Raw genomic sequence first — 16977 nt, forward strand, 5'->3', positions numbered from 1 at the left:
CAGACATTAATCAATGGCCTCATATTTGTTATTAACTTACTAGAGGAACGATCGCAGCCGCAATGTCATTACCAGCGGTACAGGCCCATAATGGAGGTGAACTTTCTGAAGGCCTCCATATCAGATGAGCAATCTGATGTGATTACAGACCGCCGTGTAAATCTCTGCCCTCATTACGCTTTCAGAAGAAAGTGAAACATCACGGCGCGTTACGCTGAAATTCATCTTAACGGGATTTAACTCAGCACCTCGCGGACCCAAATATGGCTGTTTAATGGACCCGAATATGACTGTTTTATGATCTTTGATGGCTCCATCAAAACAGTCACATTTTCACTCGTCAGATCTTCGTCTGGAAGCAGAAACGTTCATGCGTGTCTCCTGAAAGCAGCTTAGAGGAAGCAGATTGGGAAATAACGCCACTGATGCCATCTGCAAACAAGCCAGCTTTATAACGCTGCTGCTGATCTGAGATCAGAGAAGAAGAGAGAATCGGACTCACCTGCAGTGAAATGAAGAGAAACCTCAGGCTAAAGATGAGCTCGCAGCCTCAACTTTGATTTTCACATCACATCTGATGATGATAATGAACCATAAAAGAGATATCGGCAAAATAAAACGGTTAAAGGGGAAGGAGTTACTGCAGGCTATGTTACATTTGCTCCGTGCCTGGGATATTTTCCTCTTCATTGATTTTTAGTGATGATTGCCTTCCTTATTCATGGAGAGAAATAATCGGCTTTAGGCATTAATTCATTGCTGCGATTGCACTGGTCAGTGTTGACAGATAATATAATAGGAAATATTATTTTGCCAGAGCGCTGTTAATAAAGCAGCAACTAACACTTCTATCGTGTGAAGGATGATGTGTTAACATAATGCATTATTTATATATTTATATTTATATCTCATATTTTTGTTGTAAACATTCAGTCTTTAACAAAAAAAAAATGAAGGGAGTTAAACAAGTGCATTATGTCAAAAAGACATGAACTGTGATAAATGCAGACGTTAGTGAGCGCAGACAGATGCACTGGATAAAGGTTCGAGATCACATGTCATTTTCACCATTCGCAGGTTTCAGAACTGATTTATGGAGTTTTTGTCTTCTTAAAGATATTTGGAACAATTAGTATGTTGTTAAACAGTCCACTGAAGACACGTCTGTCCCTCACAGCCTCGTTTGCATCCCTGTCACAAATTAAATATGGTGCTACTCTGACTAGTCAGGCTGGAAAGATGGCATTTATCAGGTGAATGCACATGAACGTTTTTGTACATGTATAAAATACCATATTATTGTACAATTGTTATGATATGATATATAACAAGTCAATTTATAAAAACTGAAAGCAAAACGGTTACACTTTATTTCGATAATCCACTTTAGACATTCTACTAACTACAAGTAACTTTGCAACTACATGTCAACTAATTCTCATTAGTTTGCAACTACACGTCTACTATCTCTCAGAGGTTAGGTTTAGGGTTAGTCGAATAAGTTGACATATACTTGCAAAGTTTCTGATAGTCAGTATGTTGTGGACGCATCAAAATAAAGTGTTAGCAGATATTAAGCAGCCAGTCTACTAATACTCTAATGACTGCTAGTTGACATGTAGTTACAAAGTTACTTACTGTTAGTAGAATGTCTAAAGTGGACTATCAAAATAAAGTGTTACCAGCAACAACAACAAAAAAAACAAGGCATGTTCTCCAATCATAATTTTGTTAAAAATCACATATTTTAGCATCACATCTTTCTCTGACCAAAGTGATTTCGATGCACGTGATGTCGTAATTACATAAATGCGATCTCCAGCTATTCATATATTTGTTTAGATGCATAAATGGACATGTGGTTCATCCTGATGCTATTATAGTCGTATTTTCTTCACTCTCTGCACAGCTGTTTTTCACTGGTGTACACTCTTAAAAATAAAGGTGCTTCAAAAGGTTCTTCAAGCGATGCCATAGAAAAACCATTTTTGGTTCCACAAAGAAGCATTCAGTCAAAGGTTCTTTAAAGAACATCTCTTTCTTACCTTTTTATAATCTGAAGAACCTTTTTACGCCCCAAATAACCTTTTGTGAAACAGAAAGGTTTTTCAGATGTTGAAGGTTCTTTATGGAACCATTTAGACAAAAAGGTTCTTCTACGGCATCGTGAAGCACCTTTATTTTTAAGAGTGTAGTGAAAGTGCATGCTGGTGTATTTTCACAAATGGAACAATTTTTTGGGCTTTGCATGGAACTACTCTTTGAAGTAAAGACCAGAGTACATGACTAACTGTCCAGTACCGTGCCACCAGCCATGGCTGATATGTCGTGCGTGTGGCTTCAGTGATGCACAGGTGCATCAGAGGTGAGGATGAGGAGGCCGTTCCTGTATCCCGACGCTCTTCATCAGGAAACACAAACCCCTGGCGCAAAGAGGAAATAATCAGGGCGAGGCGTTCAGAGGAATGCAAATATTATTTTCCGAGCGGCTGCAAAAACAACAACAACACACCCCCGTGATGCGATGCGCGCGCCGCACACCCACAGGCCCCCAACCAACCCTAGCCGAGCGCATTTGCATAAAACATTAAGCACAACAAAATGATTACACCTGACAAGTACAGCCGGAGGAAGAACATCGCCAGTGGCACCCGGTTCCTCGCGGATCGCGCAATCGTTTCCCCGGCAAGCGAGCGCCCCGTAACCGGCTTTCCGAGCGCCGCCGCGCCGCTGCCAGCGATTAACGCGGGCCTTTTGTTGGAGCGCGGAAGCCTCCGCCCCGCGCGCAAATCCCATAACTCTGCCTAAAATCAGGTTACCCTGCGCCTCGCTGATAGGGCATTGTGACTGATATGCTCAAATCGATCTGAGGTTGGAGGCTCTTGTTTGCGCGCGCGTCCGCTGTAAAATCACGCCTCTCATGTTTCGCATTCTTCTCTTAAATGTGGGTCTTGTAATGCAATTAAACGGCGCATGTAAGCCGCCCCCGCATCCTCGCGCTATTGTTTCGCACACAAAACAAATTCATCTGCAGTCATTCGTGACGCCACCGTTTAACCCGGGGTGCACTGAGATAATTCGGGCAAACATTAAGCAGAGAATGGGTTGTCAGCGCCGATCCACGCCACGGTTCGTCTTCAAAAAGATGCGCATCAAAACATTAATATCCTTCTTTTTCATTTGAGTGAGGGATGGCAATCCGTAATGTCGAGCTCTCGGATGAAGGATGCTCCCAGATAAAACCGAGGGAGATTATTGAACACTTTCATATTTCTCCCCAGACAGCTGGAAGAATGTTAATATTTGGCGGAATATTTGCGAGCGCAAACTTCAGGAGCGCGAGCTGATAGGGCTGACAGTGATCCTGGAGACAGATGGTGTCAGAAGCCCCAGCGCCGCTGTCATGCTGACAAACTTTTCAAAGGCGCAATATACACACGTGCTGTTACTGAAGTGCGCTGCGGCTGCGCTTCCGACGCGTCCCCGCAGTTAAGGAGGAGGATGCCGGGAAATTATGGATTCGGTGCCAACAAACTTTAAACACGTCACTGCTCTATATGTCAAGCTGAGAGCCGAGAAGAACCAACATGTGAAGCGATGTCACGCGCAGCTTTGATATGATAATTCCTCATTCATTCCGACGGTTAACCATGCAATAAAAGCGGTGAATGAAGTGAGAATAGAAACGTGGCCCCGCATAGTCGATCTTCAGCTCACTGACAGAGAGCGCATCGTTTCTCATCAAGTGTCTTTGCACCAGTAGATCAATGCATTTGATTGCACGGTGATTTGTGAACAAAAATCTGCAAACACATAGTGTTATGGTGCATTATTAGTTTCTTTAACTCACTGTGGTGCAATTTCCACATGAAAGGTGTACATTTTTAAAACTCTTAGTGTAAAACTTTAAGCTGATCACACTGCCAGAGGCGGACTTAAACATTAGGCAAAGGTAGGCGACCGCCTTGGGCCCCCTAAAATGCTTTTTTTTTTTTTGTATATGCGAGATGCGTGTTCAGTGCAGACGCACAAGTGGTTGCTGTGGTGTTAATTACCACGACAACCATCTGTGCGTCCGCGTTGAACGTGCTTCTTAGAAAAGTAGGGCGATGTAGAAAATGGGGACGGAATCCCGGAATCTATTCATAAAAACGGAATTTACTGTGTAACGCGGAATGTGACGGAATGAACGGCGCAGACGCGCGTTTCGTTTGCTAGTTTGCTATTGAAGCACGCACAACGCTCGCGGTTGTCATCTGTAGTATTTTTGCCATTTAATATTCACATACACTAGTCCATATCGCGGTTTGATTGAAGTGTACTGAATTGCATTTGATTTATTCATTCAATATTTGACGAATTCCGTGACATTGCTCGTGACACAGTAAACTTCTGTTGTGTAGCATTTTGAATGTACAAAAATTAAAGGGTTTGTTTAATTTTCATTGGAATAAAAGATAGATTCATGTTTTTGCCTTCATTTGATTACCAGAAAAAAATAAAATACACAACACAGAAAAAAAATAAGTAAATAAAATTTAAATTTCATAGGGCCCTATTATTGTATACAAATTAATAAATTAAGTAGATTTTATGAATTCAATTAATTAGACATGTTTTTTGTTAAAATTTTATATAATCATCCAGAAAAAAAAAATGGATCCAGAAAAATTAAAACGGAAAAAAAGATTTTGGGGGGGAAAAAACTTAGGCTAATTTGGGAAAAATAAAACGGGTTTCATTGGGCCCTACAAATATCATGCATCTGAAGCTATAATTTTAATACTAAGCAACAGTGCATATTGTATAGGGCCTATTTTAATTTGTTTAAATGGCGCTCACTCGTTTTTGTGAAAGACCCAAGAAGGACCATGCACAGTCACTTTCCACACAGGCACACTTCATGTTTGGTTGAAATAATCCTTAAGCATGTACATTTATAATCGCATGTAAGTTTCATTTAAATGTGCAATTAAAATAAATAAAAATAAATGTATATTTTTAAGTTTAGAATTAGACCGCCTTACGTTGTGTAGACAATTGCATAGGGAAAATTACCGCAACGCACCACCTAGTGTCCAACCTACTCTAATACTATTATAACCTGTTTAACAACATTAAATAAATCCTTTATTTATAACATGTACATGAAAAATCTAAAAGATTAGACACAACTATGGGACACGGTCGTGCAGCAGCGAGCAACAGTGAAAGGAACCTCAAGGTTGTAAATGTGTGAAATTGTATAGTGCCCCATTCCTGTATTTTGCCTGGGGCCCCCAAATCACTAAATCCGCCCCTGAGCGAGAGAGAAGATACTGCTTTGAAGATCCATCATTGTGTTCCAAGCCTGTAGAAAGGTGAAGGAAGAATAGTTGTGATTTAAGTCATGTTATGATTCAATGTATAGGATCTATGGCTGTAAAACTCCACAGAACGCAGCTGATTTCCAATAAAAATGGAACACCCATCAGTTATAAATTGTATATATTTCCCAATCCTTGTATGTTTTTTTAATTATATAAATATATGGTTATACTGTCCTGGTAAATTGTCCATTCGTATTTGTTTTATTTGCTTTTTAAAACAGACAAAACAAAGGTGGAGGAAAGGAGAGAAAAGTCTGCAGAGAGTCTGTCTGGGCCTGATCAGCAATTGGAGATGATAAATTTCCATATAACAATACAGACTGTAGCATTTCTGTATTTATGTGTGTGTGGGTTTGCGCCTGTAGGTTTTTTTTAATATCTTTGCATATGCGTAGGCGCGTTCCACCAGATGTTTGGAAGTATTCGTTACCTTTGTGTTTGTTATGGCTGTGGGCTGACCGATTTCTGTTATACGACCTCATGCTTTCCTCCCTGCATAGCTCAGCAGTTTCCAGAATATTCTGCAGGCTCATCTGAGGGATCATATAGGCCAATGCATTAATGTATTCTTGAATATCTAATGGTAGGCTATCGATATCCTTCTGCATGGAGCAATAATCCGGGTGGGTTGGTATCCGATATGAAACCTGCTGATATAGATCAAACATCGTATAGAAGACACAAAGGATTTTTGCAGTATCCTACTGTGTGTGTGTGTGTGTGCAGTGTGCATTGCATTGGAGTGAGGCGTGGGTGTGATCTCGTCTTGTGTTTGCATGGCTTGATGACTCATAAACGCATAATTGTGATGTTCTATCTCCATCTCTTATCTCCATCCTCATTGTAACCCCTCCTCACTGTCATGACCTCATGCAAACACACAATTCAGTTTAAATCCACAGAGAATCACAAAGCTGCGAGGATGATATTCTCATCTTGCACTTCCCAAACAGAAATAGCACCTGTGTAGTTCACTAGAGTTCAAAAAGCTTATTTATAATATTATAAGCTGTAATGGGAAAATAACATGTCACTTTAATTTCTCGGCTCCTTGTTTTGTTGCTTTCGCTCCTGCCTTGATCTCACCTAGAGTAATCCTCCTATCTGCAGAGAAAACATGATGCCTGCTTATACTCCAGGGGCCTATTAGCTCTTATTCCTATGGAAGGACTTATATCTTTCTTTGCTATCTCAGTAAATGTTTTATTGCTGTAAATATATGATTATGTGATAAAATAAGTTATGATGTTGTCGGAGCACACAAGATAAAGTAGTTTTTGTGGTAAGCATCAGTATTTCTATTGTTCTTTGGGGATTTGCATAACCCTTAAAGGGTGTAATGTGTAATTTCTGCACCTTAGTGGCGACAAATTAAATAAAATACAAATAAATCATTGGGATTAAAAGTGATTACACTTTTTTTACATTTTCTCCAACAGGACAATAAAATGGGTGGAAAAACTCCCTTTGACTTATATTGAAGGAAAGTCCCAAGCCATATCTAGACTTATATCTTTCTTTGCTATCTCAGTAAATGTTTTATTGCTGTAAATATATGATTATGTGATAAAATAAGTTATGATGTTGTCGGAGCACACAAGATAAAGTAGTTTTTGTGGTAAGCATCAGTATTTCTATTGTTCTTTGGGGATTTGCATAACCCTTAAAGGGTGTAATGTGTAATTTCTGCACCTTAGTGGCGACAAATTAAATAAAATACAAATAAATCATTGGGATTAAAAGTGATTACACTTTTTTTACATTTTCTCCAACAGGACAATAAAATGGGTCATAGACCAAAATATCATAGAGATTTGGGAATGGGCTCTTTTGACTTAAAACTGTAAGCAACCACTCAGAATGCCATAGAAACCACCCAGAACATCCTAGAATCACTTAGAAACACCCTAAAAACCACACAAAACAACTTGGAATCACCTAGCAATACCTTAGAAACCATCCAGAACACCACAGTATAGCAACACCTATAAACCATCTAGAACACACTAGAATCAACTCAGAACACATAGACAACATGTATAACAACATGCAAAAACCTTCCAAACACCCACATAGCAATGCTCTGGCAACCATCCGGAACTCCTATAATCACCTATCAGTGCCCTAGGAACCATCCAGAATACATTAGAATCATCTAGAAACACCCTATAAACAACCCAGAACACATTATTATTATAATACACTAAAGCAGCATTATAACACACTAAAACACTCCAAACACCTTAGTACCAACATAGCAATGTCCTAGCAACCACTCAGAACCCCCTTTTATCACTTAACAACACTCTAGAAACCATCCAGAACACCCTAGAATTACCTAGCAACACACTAAAAATATTCCAAACATAAAAACACCCTAGAATTGTCTAACCGTGTCTTAGATTCACCTAGCAACACACTAGAAACCAACCAGAGCACCCTAGAATCACAATAGAAACCATCCGGAATGCTTTAGAATGACCGACCAACCAAGAACCATTGAAACAACCCAGAACACATAGCAGCATAACAACACATTAAAACATTTTAAACATCTTAGTACCCACATAGCAACACAGTGGCAACCACCTATAACAGCCTAGTGTTTTTGTTACCAAAACAGGATCTCTGTGGGTTGTGCATGTTGAATTATAAAAGCCACATTAAAAATGTGTTTGCATTTCCTAAGGTGAAGTGTAATGATCACAATTATATCTAGTTTTTAAGAGACATAATTGGATCTAATGTAGATGAAGCTGTCATTTTAATTTAATGGTGAAAGTTGCGAGTCTGTGTGAGTCTCAGACAGTAATACTGTATATCCTGCTTCCTGTATGTAACCATGACCTCTAAATCTCTGTTTTCCTCTCTCTCAGTGGAAGCCATTGTGGAGTTTGATTACCAGGCCCAGCACGATGACGAGTTGACCATCGCTGTCGGTGACATCGTCAGTAACATCAGGAAGAATGAGGGCGGCTGGTGGGAAGGAGAGCTGGACGGTCGGAGGGGGCTCTTCCCCGACAACTTTGTCAGAGTAAGTGCTGAACTCAGTATTTCCCTTTTGACCTTTCCCTGCAGGAGGTAGAGGATGGATTCACTGCCTAGTCTCACCACAGGCTGTCGGTTTCTCGCCTTAATTTAGCATGACCAAGCCATCAACACTTTTTCAGGGTGTCAGTGAGTGTGCCTAGAGTGTTAGGGCTGAACGAAATAGCAAAAACCGTTCTATCTTGAAATTTCACACTTTTGACAGTATCAAATACATATCTCGAATGCTACCAATTACACTACCGTTCAAAAGTTTGGGGTCATTACAGTAAGATATTAACAATTTTACTGACTAAAAATATTTACAATGTTACAAAAGATTTCTATTTCAAATAAATGGTGTTCTTGTGAACTTTGCACATTGTTTCCACAAAAATGTTAATCAGCCCAACTGTTTTCAACATTGATAATAATAAGAAATGTTTCTTAAGCAGCAAAGCAGCATATTAGAATTATTTCTGATAGATCATGTGACACTGAAGACTAGAGTAATGATGCTGAAAATTCAACTTTTTTAATCAGGAATAAATTACATTTTAAAATTTAAAGCAGTTATTTGAATTATAGTAGTATTTCACAATATTACTATTTTTACTGTATTTTTGAACAAATAAAAGCAGTCTTGGTGAGCATTGGAAAAAATGTTTTATGTCTTATTGATCCCAAACTTCTGACTGGTAGTGTAGATTCAAAATGTTTCATCAAATAAGTTAATTTCAGTACAAATGTAATAATCGAATAATTGTTTACTAAATGCGCAGTGAAACATTAGTAATGAAAAGGCATGGAAAGTTATTTTTGCAGCTGACAAATGCATTTGCATTTGGGGGAGTTTCCCTTTCAGACACAATTTATGGGAGGAGAGTATTTAAATATATCATGCAAGGTGATTTACTAATGTTTGCGGTAGTCAGTTTACTGGTATGTGCGCCATTATTTAAAGCATGACTTAACCCATTTTGCACTTGTGTTTTAAGTAGATTACCCACACCTGATTATCATGCTCTGCTTGTTTGCGACCCTATGCTAATTTGTGCTGCTCTTGGTAGATTGCATTGGTCATTAACGGAAATGAGGCGGCTGTGTCTGTGTTCTTTAATTTGTGCTAAAACTTTCCACTCCCGTCTGTGCTTTTATGGGATTGCATTCTCACTCTAATGTTTAGTAAATTTGGCGCTATATCTCCAAATAAAAAGTGCTTTTAAAAAAGTATTGTTCATGTTTTGCTGCCAACAAGTCATTGCGGAAATATATTGAATTTTCATTATATCGCTCGTTATATTGTTCAGCACCAGAGTGTGTTGGCAAGTGTGTATGTTTGTGTTGAGCTGAACTCAGCAGGCTTCTAATGGTGACTGTCAGAGGATGGCGAGTGAGTGTGCTGACTGGAAGAGTATTGGTCACACTGAGCTGTAGCACTGCAGACGGACAGGATGCTAGTGTTGATTTGGAGAGAAAGAGAGAGCGAGCATCTCTATGACTTGTGCACTCACTCTCTCTCCAGTGACACCAGTACATCAGGGGAATATTGCAGCAGGAAACCTGCAAACTCCTCCAGCAGATTGCTCAGGTGTGAGGAGTCCATGAAAGCTTGTTAGCACCAGTAAGGCGTGATATGAGACTCTTTCTAATCGCACTGGGATTGTTCTTAGTACTTTATTAGTACAGTTCTCATTGTAATCTCCTTTTGTTTATTTCAGACGGTAAACACATTTCTTTTCAACAAGTAACACCACTAATGTTGGTGTGAACTTTAGAGAAAATCTTGTGGTTGGCTGAAATGTTTACGAGTCAAGTCTCAAAGCCCTTGTGTTTTTTAGTGTTTTTCTGTGTTAGTAGTTTTTGTATGTTGCAAGTTAGTTTTATAACCCTGTTGCAAGACGATTCATTTTCTTGTTCTTTTAGTCTGTTTATTTGTCCTTTAAGCTATGCCTGTGTAAATTAAAGCATGTGAAATTTTACTTGAATCAAAGTTGGCAAGAGAGGAACTGTTCTAAACAACAAACCGTTTTTTCTTTCAAGTCTGAATCAAGTCTAAATTTAGTTTCAGATACTTTGATTATGATTGATTTAAAAAGCACAAAATACTGTAGATCGGAGGCAAATGTTCCGTTTATTTAGATTTCACAGCCTTCAGCTCGTCTGTTTGCCTGTAAAAGATGCCGTTTATGCAGTGAATGCAGTATACAGAGACTCTGCAGCTTCGTGAGGTTACTTCCTTTTCGATGGTTCATGGTAGAGGGAAGTGAAGACTTCCTCTGATGGCACTGGGGAGGGAAGATGCTTAACAGTGAGACGGTGTGAAATTCAATGGTGCAATTTAAACAGGCTTTTCACAGCTTGAGCACAACTGATGAACTCATTATGAAGACACTAAAACAGTTGTCATGATATCATAGTGAAGTTATTTCTTTAAAAATCGTATGATTCTCTTCACAGACTGCATGTGTAAACTTGATTAGAAAAATAGGTAGTGGAATAGTTGAAAGCTGAAAATGTACCATTTTGTTGTTCCTTCTAAGATGTGGATGAGTTTGTTTTTATAATCAGAACAGATTTGAAGAAATGGTTTCTTTCAGGTTTTCTTCAAACTGTTGCTTCTGGGTAAAATACAAGTCCTCTCTTCATTCTTCAATATTGCTTTCTTCAGTGAATAAGTTGACGTCTGATTCAGGAGAGAAATATGTCAAAATCAGGCACTGTTTCAAGCGCAAACAGTCCTAAACAAATGTGTTGGTAAATGATGGGAGATGATTCATTTTCATGTCATTTTGTTGTATTTTTAATAAGAAAACATTTTAATGTAACTGTTAATGTAATTAATATACTGTCAGCTAATCTACCTGTTAGGTTTCATCACATTGTATCACATTAGCTTGTTTACTGCCACCATGTGTATTGTATTATGTTAGCATGCTAAATTTGAGCTTGCCAAATAAATGGCTACTAAATAAGCATTCTCAGAATGGTTCGCATAGTTACCATACACCCACACATCTTACATAGTCATGTAAATGTGATATATCATGAAAATCTGACTTTTCCAGGTTTTAAGTGCTATAATCAGGTCCCCGGTGCATCTACCAACCAAGGAAACGTGAAAAAGATTAACCCAATCACTTTGTTTAGGTAAGCCTTTTTCTGCAAGCGTCTGAGAAAACCAGCGCGTCTGATTTCGCTCCCTTGGTGACGTGGCAAAGGGATCTCATTATAATATTACCACCCCTTTATCTTTAAACTTCCACTCAAGGCACCGTCATTTTGATTTCACAAGCGACAAAGGTGTATTAGTTCTAATGCCATGGCGAAAGTTTGAGCAAAACATGCTAACTGTTCTGCCTTTGGCTGCACAGACGAGCACAGAACACTATTTAGAGTCCCATTTATTGATTTATTTAGGCTAAATTGCTGCTGCCACACAGGTGTAAAATAGGGTGACCATATGTGCCATTTTCCCAGGACGCGTCCTGGCCAGGATTTCTATATTGCCTCAAATATCTAGGTTTTGGCTTTGTTTGCGTGTGCAGACCGATCATCAAAATACCATACAGACGGTTCCTTATGCTTTCAAAATGCTCTCAAGGTATTTTGATGTCATACACCGATCGGTCTGCACACGCAAACAAAGCCAAAACCTAGATATTTTAGGCAATATAGAAATCCTGGCCAGGACGCGTCCTGGGAAAATGGCACATATGGTCACCCTAGTGTAAAATAAACATGCGATTTATTTCCCAGCTGTTTACCTTCACAGACATAACCGACTGTTTTTGTAACTCGTGTGTTTTTAACGTAAACTTGTGTGTGAATGAGAATTTAGTTTAGTACTCACATGCTGTGACAGCCGCTTTCTGTCCGTGTGCTTTGGATGTGTGCGCTCAGAAAACCTTATATCTGAAGTTTAAACTCATATGGTTTAAAACGCATGATTTCAGCACGATAAACATGATAATCAGAACCAAAACAGATTTTTTTTTAGCAGATGTGAGCTGTAAAGGCGCAGCTCTATTCTGGAAAAGGGGGCGGGGAGCAGCAGCTCATTTGCATTTAAAGACAAAGGCCCGAAAACCAGCTTGTTTCTGCTTCCACTCAAAATAGGCGTTTTCAAAATTGAGTATTTTGAGCTGAAACTTCACAGACACATTCTGGGGACACCAGAGACTTGTATTACATATTGTGTAAAAAGGGGCATAATATGTCACCTTTAAAATAAACACAAATCTAACCTTCAAAATGGATGCTCATTTATTTTTATACATCCAAGCCCATTTTCAGAACAGTAACGCTAAAGTAAACAGCAGGCTTTGGCTGCATTGAAGTGTTTCAGAAGCGGTTCATGGAGCCTGCATAGTACTGAAGCTGGGCAAGTTTTGTTATGTTCTCTGGGTTTGGATAGTGCTGAGTTGGGGTATCAGTAAAACGGTGCGTGAGTCATATTTCCACATGAACAGCTCCGAGCACACGCTCATCGTACGACTCACAGTGGTCACCAGAGCGAGGTTGGAACATTCACACTTTTTTGTGTTTACGCTAACGGAATCATGTACCGTGCTCACGGTTAAGTAGCTTGGTGGGGTTGCTTGAACATTTAGAGCAAAATCAAGATGCGTGAGTGTGGTGTGCTGGTGTGTATTGAGGCCCTTTCTAGAGGAAAGTTCACTCAGTTCAGGTCACTCTTTTGGCCTGTTTACTTTGATGATTGCTATCTGACTGGAGTTTCTATTTATACTTGACCACATAAAATGTGTTTCCAAAAATAAATATGTAAATCTGATCTTCTGTTCCTATGCACATACAAATATTCTGGAGTTTATTCCATGATGACACTAATGCCAGGAAAGCAACATTTTCTGTTAAACAATCTCTTCACCTCATATAACAGTTAGTGTTTGAGTTTTCATGAGGTGGTTTGTGTGATCAAGACACATTCAAGATGGATGGCAAATCTAAACATCATGTGACCACGTGTCTCCTTTAATACTTTATTTAATATTTCAGGAGACTTATTGGATTTTGGATTCAAAAGTTTGGGGTGGGTACATTATTTTTTTAATGTCTCTTATGCTACCAAGGCTGCATTTATTTGTTTAGTAATCCATAATTATGTCCCCACTGGATGCAACGAATGCCTTGTTTATAATGGGTTTTCATGTTTTTGCATCATCGCTCTGGCCGGACAGGGCATCATCACAATACATCATCACAATATGGTAAGGGGCGTAACATTTCCGTCACACGTCAGCGTGGGGCTCTGTTTTCGCTTCACTGCACTGATAATCCATGGGGTGGCAGCTCGCAAAACTGTGTCACAGGCAAAGATGCATTCCACCCTGAAACATGGAATTCTGTATCCTGGACCCAGCATCCTGAAGCAGTGGCTGACATGACTAGGTTGTAGAGCATTTAACCTCCTAACCTGAGAGGGAGGTTTAGGTGGTGTGCTGGATTCTTAGAGTTTTACATCATTCATTGTTCTCGCTACATTCTTCTGTTCTACTCGGAACTGCACTTTACTGCAGTCTCGACATGACCTATTCCCAGCGACCACTACTGGTCCTAAGGACCTGTTTTGGAGGATTTCACAAAGCCTTGGAAATTTTGGAATGACTATGATGGCCTTAACAAATAAACCAAATGTAATACCTATTTTAAGACTTGGCTGCATTTGGTTGTCTTATTATAAATATTATTGCAATTTCTAATATTGGTTTCCTATCTTATTATACTTTAAAATATTAATTATTTCTGTGACGCAGCACTGAATTTTCAGCATCATTACTCCAGTCCTCATTGTCACATGATCCTTTTATAAATCATTCTTATTCTGATTTATTATCAGTGTTGAAACTGTTGTGCTGTTTAATTTTTTTTTTGGAACCCGTGTTCCATAAACAAAATAAAAAGTTAAAAAGAACTGAATTTTATTCAAAATAGAAATCTTTTCTAACAATATCACTTTTTATCCATTTAAAACATCCTTGATGAATAAAAGTATTCTAAAAGTTTCTTTAAAAAAAAAAAAGAAAAAAGAAAAAATTTACTGACCCCAAAACCTTTTTTTTTTTGGAATAGTTGGGTAGGCTATACACAAAATATTTATTTTGAATAAATACTGTGAACTGCACTTTACTGCAGTCTCGACATGACCTATTCCCAGCGACCACTACTGGTCCTAAGGACCTGTTTTGGAGGATTTCACAAAGCCTTGGAAATTTTGGAATGACTATGATGGCCTTAACAAATAAACCAAATGTAATACCTATTTTAAGACTTGGCTGCATTTGGTTGTCTTATTATAAATATTATTGCAATTTCTAATATTGGTTTCCTATCTTATTATACTTTAAAATATTAATTATTTCTGTGACGCAGCACTGAATTTTCAGCATCATTACTCCAGTCCTCATTGTCACATGATCCTTTTATAAATCATTCTTATTCTGATTTATTATCAGTGTTGAAACTGTTGTGCTGTTTAATTTTTTTTTTGGAACCCGTGTTCCATAAACAAAATAAAAAGTTAAAAAGAACTGAATTTTATTCAAAATAGAAATCTTTTCTAACAATATCACTTTTTATCCATTTAAAACATCCTTGATGAATAAAAGTATTCTAAAAGTTTCTTTAAAAAAAAAAAAGAAAAAAGAAAAAATTTACTGACCCCAAAACCTTTTTTTTTTTGGAATAGTTGGGTAGGCTATACACAAAATATTTATTTTGAATAAATACTGTTTTTTTTTTTACTTTTTATTTATCAAAGAATCCTGAAAAAATATCACAGGTCACAAAAAATATTAAGCAACTCAACTGTTTCCAACATTGATTATAAATCAGCATATTAGAATGATTTGTGAAGGATCATGTGACACTAAAATCTGGAATAATGATGCTGAATATTCAGCTTGGCTTTACAGGAATAAATTATATTTTAAAGTATATTAAAATAGAAAACTGTTTTGTTAAATTGCAATGATAGGCTATTTCACAAAAGTACCGTTTTTTTCTGTATTTTTGATCAAATAAATGCAGGCTTTAAAAAACATTAAAAATCTTACTGATCCCAAACTTTTGAACGGACAAAATTCTGCAAAAACTCAAAACTTTATGAAACTTTGTGAAACCATGTGACAGATGACTCTTAACAAGCATGCAAAGTTTCATGGAGATCGGACCATAGGTGGCGCTATAACAGTTAAAAAGACCTCAGAAACACAAAATTTGTATAGAAAATGACCTCAAATTATAGAACATGTTCATATATACACACAAACACTAGATCTTCATATCATATGATAGATCTCCTCATTCTGAACAACTTCGCCTCTGGGACTAATGCTGTCAATTAAATCGTTCATTAAATATTTTCAATTATGTTAAAGACCTATTTTTGCGAACTAGTCCTAGGTTTTTCGCTCAATCTCAATCAAACCACTGCAACGCAATTCTCTGGACTCTGTAGATCAATAATTATCAAAAAAAATTGAATTTTGTCTTTTGATTAGCTATAACAGGGTCATTTATAAAAGGGGTGTGGCGACACATACCCAAAAGCCTATAAAACCTAAATGAAAACTCAAAACTTTACGAAACTTGGTGAAACATGTAACAGAAGACACTTAACAAGCATGCGAAGTTTCATGGAGATCGGAGCATAGTTGGCGCTATAGCAGTTGAAAAGGCCTCAAAAATACAATATTTGTATAGAAAATGACCTCAAATTCTAGATAATGTTCATATATTCACAAAAACACAAGATCTTCATATCGTATGATAGAACTCCTCATTCTGAACAACTTTACCTCTGGGACTAATAATGTCAATCAAATGGTTCATTAAATATTCACAAATATGTTAAAAACCTGCTTTTGCGAACTAGTCCTAGGTTTTTCGCTCAATCTCGATCAAACCCCTGCGGTGTTATTCTCTGGACTCTCTAGATCAATAATTATCAAAAAAAAAATAGAATTTTGTCCTTTGGTTACCTATAATGGGGTCATTTAGAAATGGGGTCTGGTCAAATATACCCATATACCCAAATATGTCCCCTCCACAAACACCACGATTAGCTACCTATTTTAAATGATTTTTGTGCACAAAAATGATTAATTGTGCATAAAAAGTTTAATTGTGAATACTAAATGGTTTTAATATAACTATGAATTTGTTTGTGTGTACATTAGTGATGTGTAAAGCTGTATTTTCAAATATCGACTAGTTAGTGGATTACTTACATGACTAGTCAACTAATTGGTCAGAGATGTCTGTTGAGTTGATTGTGTTTGAATGTGTTTGGCTGCAGTGGCAGTTCTTTAAATAGGATGTATTCAAGTATGCAACTTTTCCAACAGGGTTTTCCAACCTACTTTTGCGAACTAGTCCTAGGTTTTTCGCTCAATCGCGCTCAAACCACTGCAGCGATATTCTCTGGACTCTTTAGATCAATAATTATCAAAAAAATGCAGAATTTTGTCCTTTGGTTATCTTTAACGGGGTAATTTAGAAAAGGGGTGTGGTCAAATATACCCATAAGCCTATAAAACCTAAACAAAAACTCAAAACT

At 37.8% G+C, this 16977-nt stretch overlaps 1 protein-coding gene across 1 annotated transcript in view; it reads left to right on the top strand.

Annotated features, from left to right (window-relative positions):
• The window catches only part of LOC107590295 (SH3 domain-containing kinase-binding protein 1-like), a 66611-nt gene that overhangs the window by 11801 nt on the left and 37833 nt on the right, over positions 1-16977 (top strand). Inside the window, exon 2 of the mRNA XM_016279005.1 lies at positions 8246-8403. Coding sequence (XP_016134491.1) covers positions 8246-8403 — 158 coding nt within the window. The remainder of the gene's footprint in view (positions 1-8245; positions 8404-16977) is intronic.

This window comes from Sinocyclocheilus grahami, unplaced genomic scaffold, assembly GCF_001515645.1.
Source record: "Sinocyclocheilus grahami isolate Dianchi unplaced genomic scaffold, SAMN03320097.WGS_v1.1 scaffold126.1, whole genome shotgun sequence".
Taxonomy (NCBI): Eukaryota; Metazoa; Chordata; class Actinopteri; order Cypriniformes; family Cyprinidae; genus Sinocyclocheilus; species Sinocyclocheilus grahami.